The sequence below is a fragment of the Oryza glaberrima genome, chromosome 4 (assembly GCF_000147395.1).
Source record: "Oryza glaberrima chromosome 4, OglaRS2, whole genome shotgun sequence".
Lineage (NCBI taxonomy): Eukaryota > Viridiplantae > Streptophyta > Magnoliopsida > Poales > Poaceae > Oryza > Oryza glaberrima.
Genome location: NC_068329.1, coordinates 17,712,848 through 17,725,084, shown reverse-complemented (window position 1 = coordinate 17,725,084; position 12,237 = coordinate 17,712,848). Strand labels below are relative to the sequence as shown.

The 12,237-nt window shown below is 41.1% G+C and overlaps 2 protein-coding genes across 2 annotated transcripts; both read right to left on the bottom strand.

Moving 5' to 3' along the window:
• Window positions 1–452: 452 nt before the first annotated feature.
• On the bottom strand, window positions 453–2,699 carry LOC127769896 (putative HVA22-like protein g). Its single transcript, XM_052295556.1, has 6 exons — window positions 2,503–2,699; window positions 2,268–2,366; window positions 1,869–1,925; window positions 1,718–1,781; window positions 1,240–1,446; window positions 453–839 (listed from the first exon to the last, which is right to left on the bottom strand). Exons 1-6 carry the CDS (start codon window positions 2,532–2,534, stop codon window positions 720–722), a joined length of 579 nt encoding a protein of 192 aa, XP_052151516.1. The 5' UTR covers window positions 2,535–2,699; the 3' UTR covers window positions 453–719.
• Window positions 2,700–8,190: 5,491 nt separating this feature from the next.
• Window positions 8,191–9,708, bottom strand: LOC127771456 (transcription repressor OFP13-like). The gene is made up of 2 exons (XM_052297370.1): window positions 9,016–9,708; window positions 8,191–8,927 (listed from the first exon to the last, which is right to left on the bottom strand). Exons 1-2 carry the CDS (start codon window positions 9,619–9,621, stop codon window positions 8,493–8,495), a joined length of 1,041 nt encoding a protein of 346 aa, XP_052153330.1. The 5' UTR covers window positions 9,622–9,708; the 3' UTR covers window positions 8,191–8,492.
• Window positions 9,709–12,237: the final 2,529 nt, after the last annotated feature.

Sequence of the window (12,237 nt, the reverse complement as noted above, 5' to 3'; positions counted from 1 at the left end):
TTTCATACCTTGTGCTCGGCGAGGCCTTCGTCTTCTTGGATCCACTTCGTTCCTTCTGGTGGGGTGCTGGCCGCGTGAAGGAAGTGGCTCCTCGATGGCTTGGCTGATGTCCATTGTTGGATGTCGGAGCTGCTTTTCGCTTTGGCGACTTTCGTGTCTTCAATGTCGCTGCAGTTGTGAAGTCGGCACTGCTGGGTCGCTTGGGCGGCTAGCTCGGCAACGATAACACCTCTTCTGCGATGTGGGAGCTGTTATGTCGCTTTTGTGTTTAGCTTGGCGGTGACATCCTGCTTTTGGGCTCCGCCGTCGTTGTCAGTTGTGTAGCGGTGGGTTTCAGCCGGTTTTCCTATAATTAACCGTGCAATTGTGTGGTTTTCGGGCTCGGTTTTCCTTATAAACTGGGTCAATTCTCTTCTTCTAAATATAAAAGTGGAACAAAGTTCCGCCTTAGGTTTCAAAAAATGAATCATGTAGTCTATCCAAGACGGGTGCACAAATCACAACAGGAAAACCAACAAGCTAGCCAACCTGCAACGCCAAATTGTGAGGAGCTATATATACCAGAGTATGGATCAGTGATCACCTGTCTATATATATATACACATCATGTTTTTGAGAAGTTTTGCTTTGGGCCTTTTAAATTTTGTCACTCCTAATCAACTAGTTTCCAATCCTGTGCACCTCTCTCTACTGAATCCCTATGGCGCCGGTCCAGCCCGTTAGTAATCGTCGCGGGGTCGCCGGTGCCTCGCCGTGCTCCTCCGATCGCCACCGCCGGCGACATAATCATCAACGTAGCTCGACCTCTCTGCCCGGTCGCCTCCGAACGAGAACCACCGCTGCACAGCAGAAACAAACCATTGCCAACATAGTTACACACCTGCACTGTTACATATCCTGAATTCTTTGACTGCACTGTTACATTTCCGGAATCCTGTGATGACCATGGTTCCCAACATGTGTACTACTACTTCCTCTGTTTTCATATTGTAAGGTGTTTTACTTTTGTGCTAGGTAAACTTTTCTAACTTTACCAAGATTGTAAAAGAAAATGTGCTAACATCTACAATATCATATTAGTTTCATTAAAATACACTATGAAATATGTCTTGATAGTGTTCTTTGGTAGAGTAGATGTTAATATATTTTCTTATAGATTTGATCAAAGTTAGAGAATTTTAACTTAGAACAAAACTAAAACACCTTACGATATGGGACGGAGAGTAACTGGTAACATACCCTCGTTCTTGAGCCTCGTGATGTCTGGGACCGGATGTACTCCATCCCCCGGAGGAAGAGATCGTAGCCCCTATCGGTGAAGTTCTTGAGGTAGAAGATGAGAATGTCGCCAGCATTGGCACGCAGGTAGCGCAGCCGCTCCTCGATGTTGGGCTGGTACTGCATCACCAGCGGCCGCAGGAAGGTGTCGTACACGATGTCAGTTCCCTGGTTCAGAGTGACAAAGCAAAATCTTATTTAATTCAGACGTGGTCAGGAGATGCACTTTTTGTGCAGCTGCAGATTTGTTGCTGGACTCAGTGTTGCAAATTAGATTAAATCTCGTTTTTAGTTCAGAATTTCAGATATGATTAGGAGATGCAGTTATGTGCAGCTGCAGTTTTGTGGCAAATCTTGTTTAGTTCAGACAATGATCAGGACATGCAGTTAGCTGCAGCTTTGTTGCTGGACCAAGCGTTGCAGACATAGCATTACATACCCTTGTCTGGGGGTACCACAGGTAGACGAGGAAGGCGAGTCTGAGTTCAGAGTACATTGGTATCCTGTCATTCAATGAAGGGGATTGCCAGGTTACAGGGAGCAGATTACAGGAACAGCTGATGAGTTGTGGTTGTGTGATTATTACTTACTTGGAGGTGAGGACACCAGCGATATCATCGAATATGACGAGTATTACTAGTATGATCCTGCAAGATTTGCTGAAATTGGTCAACTCTTGCAAGGTGTTTCAGATCTCCAAACAGTAGATACGGTGTTTCAGATCCCCAATATTCAAAGCACTTCAGAAAGGTGAAAGTGAGGATTTGGTACTGAATTCCACAGCAATGCAGTAACATATTAGCACCAATTCTAATGCTCTAATCCAGCTAACTGTACCCAGATAGCAGAAATTAATCCCCGTATGGTTTACCCAATTCACTCAATTACGACGAATTCTAAGCATCAGCCTATCACCCAGAGATCAAATTGAACACACCAAATGAACTAATTACTCCAAGCTAAGGGGTTTCTGAGTCAGTAGTCAGTACCAATATTGGCACCAAAACCGGAGATGGTCCGTCCGACCAGGCCGCTGCTCGATCGCCTTGAAGCACTCCAACGCCGGCATAGCATACCCGAACAGCGCCCTGCACCCACCCAACAATCAAGCAGATGAATCAATAATCTCCATAGCACATGGGCCATGGCGCCGGCGAGGCGGCACCGGAAATCCCCACCAGAATTGGGAGAATTGGCGAGCGGGAAGAGGGGGGGCACACTCACGTGAGCGCTTTCGTCAGGAATTCCACCGACATCCTGAACCAGAGCGTCGAATTCTTGGAGACGAAGCTGGCCAGGATCTTAATCTCCTGCCCAATCTACTCGAGTTCTTGGAGAGAAGAAGGTAATGGCGTGAAGTGACCTTGCTCTGTTCGGTGGCTTTCTGACTTGCTCGCTTACTTGCCCAAGGTGGTTAGCTGAGGACAAGGCAAATCAGGTGGTTAGGGCAATCCCAACCCATAGTATATATAAGTAGTGTCTATGGTGCTATGTCAATAAGACATCACAGTAGAAACTACACTCTACAACCCATGGTTTCTTAAAGTGGACCATTAATAAATACATCATTTCTCTTCTCTACCAATCATATTTATTCTTTATCTATTATGAAGACATTATTCTCTCCCAATATAAAACTTGATAGTGTCTAGTGCATATATTCTCGTGTTGAAGCTGTGTCTTGCATGAGACCCAGTTTCTTCCTTTCTTCTCTTTCTTAATTAATATAGTACCAAATAAGCTAAAAGTCCTATATGAGAATATAGTTAATGCCATAGACATCATCCTAGGTGGGGGGTTCAGACTGCTATGCTCGGCTGCTTCTCCGCCGCTCTCTGGCGGTAGGTATCTCGCGTGGCGGTTTTGGGAGGGGGTAATTACGGCTTTGCCCTTGTCCGGTTGCGTTTGATGGTCAATGACGAGTGGGGCCCACCGAATTAAGGACTCGTGATGAACTGGATCGAGCAAGCGATTTGCGAATATACTAGTAGCAATAAAGCCTAAAAAAAAGTGAGCTTTGTTAGGATCAATAATTTAGGGTTAGTTTGGTTTTATCTGGGAGGAGATGTGACACTAAACCTGCTAAAAGGTGACAGTGAGATGATAATTATTGGGCTGATACTCCGAATGTCCTCTGTTTTGGCTTGTTGGTTGTGCATCTCAATAATTCTACCTAGCTTGGATTCAACAAAATACTAGTATCGGAATAAGTTTCCAAAGGAAAAAAAAAAGCTAGCATAGGATATTTTATTTAAATAGAAGATGCATAAACTAATATACACAAATATAAATATGCTTACACCTAAGGTAATAAATATAGAATAGCAAATGGTCACGGATTAATGTATGAGTAGATGGTTGCTGATAAAGGGTGCTATTGTAGCCTTCTAGGTGCTAAGGTGCTAAGTTCCAATAGCGGAATTTTAAAAATTACTATACATTTAGATTATATATTAATACTAGTGTCAAATTTCACTTAAAATTTAAAAATTTAGCATATCTAGTTACCTATACATTTCATAGCATAAAATTTATAAATAACATATTAATGAATATGATAAAAAGGCACATGACGTTAAATTCTCTTATCCATAGATAGAGAACGTAGTTTAAGTACAGTAACAACCCAACAAAGCTAATAGTTTACTGCTATAACAGTCACTAAGCTATAGCGACCGCTAAAATCTAATACACTATCTTTGATCCCCTACCTTATAGTGGTAGTGGTAGAAGTCCGCTATAGCTACAACAAACAATTAATGCTATTTATTTTTTTTCGCTTAGATATCATTTCCCTAGATTAATGCCGTTGCAAATTACTTGTTCATCATCTCTAAAAATATGTTTTCTTAAAACACAATATTCTACTGCATTACTTAGATGATATGTTCTAAGCTATATATATTAAATTTATTTTTCAACATATTTAATTTATTTTATAACCAGAAAAAATGCTCGTGCGTTGCAATGGGTAAAGTCTATTTTAATCTTATTATTGTTATATGGTTTAGTTAAGATGAAATTCACTGTGGGAGTTCGCTTGGATATATATATATTTAAAAAATCATGAACTACAGTTAGGAGTCCGATAATGTCAAGTTAGCATGTGAGTATTTTTTAAACAAAATTCTTATGTGATTCCCTCTGTATTACCGAAAGTGAACGATCTTAAAAACCGGCTGAAATACAGATATGTATTTCCAAAAGCAAACAAACTTAAAAACCGATTCATACACGGATGACGTACCAAAATACCGGCAAAAATATCTTCAATTTTTATAATAGTAAAGAATAGATAAATAAAATAATCCACAGTAATAATCCGGAGACAAAGAGCAGCACTAAAACGGTCAAAAAAAATCTACGGAGTTATCGATTTGTTGTAGATTTAAGGAGAACCGGAGTATAATGCATTGTTTTTTCTTTCCTCAGATCTCTAACGATTGCAGAGTTTGCAAGTATGTGCTGCATCAGGCGACTAAATTAGCAAATCCAAACTACTACTTGCTCCTATCTTCTTAACTTAACCCTGTCAAAGTTGCAGCAGGAACCACTAGATATCTTTTAGCTCTAAAAATCCTGATGAGAGTTTCAACTATGCTGTAACATCTTGTGACTCGTGTGTTGCAATATTGCAGCTTGCATTGTGCATTGGGTTTGGCAAGTCTGACCGTCTCTGCTAAGGAAGCAGGGGAAATTAACTAGTTAGTCAATTTGATCTCGGCGCTGGGCTCGGGAGGCTTAGATAATTGCCCCCTGTCACTGAAACTTCCGTCAGGTTCGTGAGAAGCGAGGCTAATGAACAACGTGACAAATCCGGCACAATTTTCGTTGATCTGAAAATAAAAACGGTCAAAACATTGTTGGAACGAGCATGCCTTGGCAATTTGGCCTGAAATCGATGATGCACTCCTTACTCCTTAGAGCGATCTTCAGAAACATCCGTCAGAAATGCACTACATGTTTCAGCTCCATCTGTATATTTACTATTAGCACTTCATATTTAAGGATTGAATTTTACTATGGATAGAGAAGAAGGAGCAAGTTCATTTTATCTCTCCAGCTAGTGAAGAAATGATTTATTTTCAGTGTTGAAGATCGCACTATAGGCAAACCAAGAAAGAACAAACCGGTGAGTCTTCAGTTAAAAAAGAAAGTTTGTCTTCAGTCAAACAAAAGGAAAGAAAGAAAGTAAGAAAGAAAACGGTGAGTCTTAACTTTCTTTCACTCTGACTCTCTTAAACAAAATCTAAAAGAGAAATACCAGGGAGATCAACTTTCCAATAACAACACAACTTTCAAACAAAACACAAAGCATATGATTCCACAAGACAAGACTGATCATACAAATCCACAACAGAGAAGTTCCAATTTATGCCGTCCACAACCACATGTATGTACATCACGCATCACCAACCTGCAAATCTGCAATTCATAGTCAAAGATGTTGTGCATCACAATCATCATCCACTCCACTAGCGCAAAACATGCCCGGATCTCTTGAACAGGAACACGGCACATCCTGTTTACTGTGCTTATCATCTCTGAACTACAGAAAAAACGGCACCCACTGAAGATGCTGCGAAAAAAACAGTCGAAGCCTGTGATCCCAAAGATACGCGAACCATGTAAATCATCAGTGATCAGATGGATTGGCATGCATGCGATGCTTGTAGTTGCCGGCTGGTTGGGCTACGCCTGATGTGTTTGCATCTGCATGTTGGCGAGATGTGATGCATCAGCCGCATGCATGATCGATCGATCGATCGCTGTCCCGGACGTAGGAGTAGCAGTGAAGAGGATGCAGAATTGCAGAAGTAATTAATACCCTGTTCGATCTTAAATCTGTCTGGACTCTGGAGTAGTACGTCTCATCGATCAAGTGCTCTGCATTGCACAATGTGTTCCTGTTTGGTGGTATCCATGCGTTGCATGATCCAGCGTTGGATGTGAATCTGACCTAAGAATAGAGACGCAAAGATCGCTCGTTGTGAGCCTACAGTTTACTGGGATTGCACGAACATGTCTCAGCGAGCAGTCTAGAAGCTGCAGACTTGCAGTGTTGCAGGGTAAAAGAACAACTTGGAATGCTTGAACCTTTAAGCATCATAAATTAAGTTTCACAAGGTGGTTAGGGACAAAGCTTAAGCTAGCCTTAGGAGCTACTACTACGAGTGTTATCTAAGCTAAGATAAGAAATGGCACTCAGTTCCACTATGTTTCTGCTTGATCTAACCTACAAATGGCACAAATGGCTTCTGAATTCTGCAAGGTTCATAACCCAGTTACTACTCCATTTTACATAAACTTTACCGACCAAATTTGCAGTCTCTACTCCAGGCAGTGAAAAACTCTTGTCCCTTGATTAGACTGTCCTGGTAACTCCTGAAGACTGCTGAACATGAGGCTTGATTAGAGTAAGTAGTCATTTAGTAGTAGATTTAAAAGGACTCTGCCGGGGCCTAGCTGATATTACTAGTCTGTCCTGTTCCGTAAGAGTTAAGCTTCATGATAAGCACTGATAAATTCATGGACCCACTGTGTTATTACTCGACGCATTCAAGTCGAAAACACTGAAAGGGACTTGTGATCGTGGAGGACTGTGGGTAAGGCTTATTCATGGACAAAACTTAAACAGTCCTAGTAGTGTTTGTACTGACTATGCTCGCGAAAATGGAAGTATCATGCTTGCAATATGTGCGTGGATTAATGTGTGGATATCCTAGATAAGAATCCAAGGCCAAACATTTCTCATGAAACAGACATTTTCTTGTAGAATTTCGAGGCAAATTTCAACATGTTTTTACTCAAACTGAACAGAAATCCAACTTTCATCAACTGGTATTTGGAAGGAACTTCCAACTAAACACCAATAATTTCAGCCAAAATACCAGAATCTTTGAAGCGGTTTCTACTATAGCATTTTACTACCAGTATAATCACCAATAAAATTATCTCAGTCGTTGATATATGAGTTCTAGTAGCAGTAAAAAAAATTCTACATAGAGATGGTAGTATAAATATATATGATCTGTTGAATTAGAAAAAAAAATAAACGGTCTAACTTAATTCTACTTTCATTAAAAACCATTGTAAAACATCTCGAAAATTAAATGTGGTTTAACAGCTTTTTAGGTTTGACCATAGTATATAAACCGTGTCTAGCTTGGCTGCACGACAATAGCATTCCTAGATTCGTTATAAAATTATGTAGTGTGCGTTTTTTAAAATCTGATATTTATCAACATATTATGTTATTATGTAGAAAATGGGAATTAGTGGTCAAATAGTACCTTCTTGACCCTAGCCGTGTTTAGTTCCCTGTCCAAATTTTTTTAAAATATATAGACACACATTTGAAGTATTAAACATAGACTAATAACAAAATAAATTACAGATTCCGTCTGTAAACTGCGAGACAAATTTATTAAGCCTAATTAATTCATCATTAGCAAATATTTACTGTAGCATCACATTGTCAAATTATGGCGTAATTAGACTCAAAAGATTCGTCTCGCAATTTACATATAAACTGTGTAATTGGTTTTTTTCGTTTGCATTTAATATTCTATGCATGTGTCCAAAGACACAAACATTTGATGTAACAAAATTTTTGGAAGTTTGAAAAGAACTAAACACACAGCCCCTGTCAATGTGACCAAAATAATTACTAATACTTGCCGCAGGGTAGAGTACGTGACAGCTTGATAACATTGCAATCTCTTGGATTAAAATCATCTGGTACCGCATTACTCCAAAGAAACCAATGGCATGAAGGCCACATATTTATGAGCTGTTGGTGACTCATTAATATATCCCAGATAACCTGCATTGCCTTCATGGACCTGCAGACCAAGGAACAGGGTTTGACCCATCATTCCTCTGAATCTTGTCATCAAAATCTTCACAAAATTGTGATAAAAATTGTCAGCCATTGAAAATTTGACATCTTGACCCACACTACGCTAGGAAGAGAGATCACAGCAGAGCAAAGTGATCAATTAGCCATCTCAGCATTAATTAATTAATTAATCTACACTAATGATCAGCATCAATTAGTTTTTAGCAACTGTACAATAATTCCCTCACTTGCCATTCCTTCGTGGAAACACAAAAGAATTAGCACCCAAAAAAAGAGAAAAAGAGATTTCCATCTCTTGATGAGGCTAAAGAAAAACAAAACGTGGTCGTCGTCTTCCTCGAGAACAGCTTAATTAGCTCTCCTCCTCCATGGTCGCCGACGAGTAGTCCTCGAAGGTGATGCACGACGACGAGGGCGACTGCGACGGGATCGGCGAGGACGCGAGGCTCACGAGCATGTCGATGAAGGCCCCCACGATGACGCCATGGACGCCCTTGGCGTTCAGCTTGAGGTACCACGCCAGGAGCTCCTCCAGGCCCTCCCAGTCCCGCAGCCCGTGCGCCGCCACCATGTCCGCCATCGACGACCTGAAGTCGCCGTAGGGGTCCTCCGACTCCACCGTCAGCACCACCGCGCCGCCCTTCAGCGCGGCGGCCTCCGCCGCTTCCGCTTCGTTCTTGCCGGTCTGCGGCGTGGTCATCGGCGTCGCCTCGTCGACGTCGTCGTTCTTGCGAGCGACGACGTCCATGGCTGTCGCCTCGTCGTCGTTCTTGCCTCGCGCCATTTCCTGAAATCCTCTCTCGTGTTATAACAAGATCGATTGCTCTCGCGTCGTCGCGCGTCTTAATCGTAGTGCGCGACGTGCGCCGCATTACCTGCTTGGGCAAGAACTCCGCGCCGGCGGGCTCGAAGAAGAGCCGCTCCGAGCGGACGCCGCGCACGACGGCCGTCTCACGCAGCTGCAGCTCCTTCTCCTTCTCCTTCTCCTCCTCCTCCTCCACCTCCACCTCCGACTCCACGGCGAAGAAGCTCCGGTCAGCAATGCAGGACGACGCCTCGTCCAGGGAGGAGCGCCGCGGGTTGAAGTGCTCCAGCGACGACGTGTCGTAGACAGTGTTCACGGTGCGGTACACGGTGCCGGCGGCGGCGGCGGCGTCGTCGTCCGCCTGCCCCTGCTGCGGCGCCGTCGGCCACCTGAACGAGCTGGTGCGCGGGTGCCGGCACGACGGCCACGGCCACGACGACGGCGCCGGCGGGTAGCAGAGCTGATGCCGGCCGTGGCAGTGCGGGGACGACGACGACGAGGGCGACGTCGGCGTCGGCGGCGCGCGATGGTGCACGTCGCGGAGCTTGTACAGGATACCAACGAGCCCCTTCTTGGCCATGGCAGCAGCCGGCTGGCGTCCGCCGCCGGCGGCCACGGCGCGCGCCCGCTTCCTGAGCTTTCCGAAGTGGAGGTGGGGAGGGTTCAGGGGAGGCATTGCGCCGCCGTGTTTGAAGGAGGCGGTGGCGTGGCGTGGCGTTTATTTTCGCTTGTGTTTTATAGAGAGGGAGAAGAGAAAGAGGAGGTTGCAGCACATTTACGAGAGGTTTGGAGAGGGTTTCAGTAGAGGAATTGAATACCGCCATTGAATGGTCTATTGGCCAATGACTAGCACAAGATTTGATGTGGTGTGTCTTTGGGTGTGTTTAGTTCACGTTAAAATTAGAAGTTTAGTTGAAATTAAAACGATGTGACAGAAAAGTTAAAAGTTTATGTGTGTAGAAAAGTTTTGATGTGATGGAAAAGTTGAAAGTTTGAAGAAAAATTTTGGAACTAAACTCGGCCTTTCACTCCCCCATCCACTATTTGCTTCATTTTCTCAGCATCAATTTTAGTTCTTTTTTATTTGACTGAGGAGTGATGGTCCCCGTACCTGCTTACTGCACCTTCTGTGAAAGTTACTTTCTCCATCCATAAAAGTTACACATATTTTACATTTGAGTTTTTCTAAATAAATTGTTCCTATTTATAGTCTTTATATATTCAAGATTTAAATGAAGAGATAAATTACATGCTTCATTAAAACTCAAGTAGTCATCTAAATACTTATTAGTTGCATGTTTACATTCGCTCTTTGATTAACATCCAAGGTGATTTAATTTCTCATTGGTCTTGGTGTCAAAAGTAATATGTGTAACTTTTGTGGATAGAGGGAGTAGAAAAAAAATTGGTATTAGTATGACCATTAAAAGGCTAAAAAATAGTACTGTAATATTTACTTGAAAGGAGTGTTTCTACTCATCATCACTGATGATACTCCTTCCATCTACAAATATAAGGAGTAGACTCTAGATTGGTTAGCAAAGTTAAGTGTTGAGGTGAAATTACTTTCGAAGTAATTTCCATGTGAGTTTAATTGAATGGAAAGATCATGCCTAGTAGCAATAAATGCAATGGTCGGATGAAATAGGAAAATAGTACTCCACTTCAAAATAAAACCCGCGAGTTGCTGCGGGAGTTATATATGATAATAGTATAAATAACATGCATATAGCTACACGACATCACTTTATATACTTTATATAATTTTCATCTGTGATCAACCATGGAAGAAAAAAAGTTATAAACAATTAAAATGATATGGTTTATAACAATGTAAATCATATATAAATAGATTATTCAAAAGCAAAACTAAGGTGATATACCTCAATGACGGAATGAAAAGAAGGGAAATGATATAGAATAATCATCCAAAGACAAAAGAAAGATGATATGATTTCCTAGAAGAAGGAAAGGAGGGACATAATTTGAACCATAGATCAATCATTCAAGGGCTAGAAATAATTAAGATGATGTGGCTCAATGAGAAAAAAATAGCATTAACTACACTTGGTGAGGATGAACTTTATAGAAATATAGGATTTGCAGATAAAATTGAATCCATAATTTCTTATATTTGTAGACGAAAGGAGTATTAACTACGTACACATCATTGGGATATAAGTTAGGAATTTTGTGGCCGCTGCTAAAAAAAATGAGATCAGAACACCTTGAACTAATGGTTTTTGAAACAAGATTTTGATCTAGAAACATACCCCTCATTCTATTAATTGCCGTTGAAAATAAAATAGGCGTTTTACGTACTCCTCTCGGATATTTAGGATAAAATTCAAAACTTTAAAAACTGTAATCACTACTTTTGTTATAATAGGTTTACAAAATCTAATAATTTATTATATTGAGTGTACAAAATATAAAGAATTTTTGTCATTATGATAGTCGTACATTTCAAATATACGTATACCTTTTTTTTTTCAAATTAAGCATTTGGGAAGTCGTTGATGGTCAAAGTTCCGTAAATTGAACTAAATCTTATCTATGAATGTTAAATATTTATTATCTGCAGTGTCCATTTATGAAGAAAACAAAATCGAGTTCAGAAAACAACACATATGCCGTCTCTGTTCAAAGTTTGCATACTGTTATGCACTGTAATACTGTATCATAACCTTAAACAGAAGAAAATTAGAGTTTGGTGCTAACAACCTGTGAACCACCGCAACATTTGTATGCTATAACTTGCCAAAAGCATGGCTTCCACCTAACGTTGCAATTTAATCTTCAGTTATATATAGAAGATTTTAAAATTTAGAAGTCCTTGGAGGAAAGCTTATTAACAACTGACATTTTTTAGATAGCCATGTCTGCTGCGAGGATTGTGGTATGCTCATCATGTTCCTTGCTCTCTGGCTGGATCAACAGCTTTCCTGATTATTTTTTATGTCTTGCAAAGCCACTTTCTGATATTTTATCTGATAGCTGTTTCTGGCTTTGTGCTATAAGCAAATACTTGAAAAGAAAACAGCATCAAATCTAATAGCTGTGCACTGTGCTGGTGCAGTGTTGTTATCATAAGTCTAATGCACATTGGGTTCATTGTTTATTTTTGGATTGCACTCCGTTTCTTATTGGAGCACTTACATTTATATCTCTTCCGAATTTTGCTCGCAGTACTCCTCTCTTTTTTTTTCTTAATTGGAAACTGATCAAATCACTTTCTGAACCTCACTTTCATTCTGAACAGTCACTGTTCCCTGCCGGATTTTTGAAAATA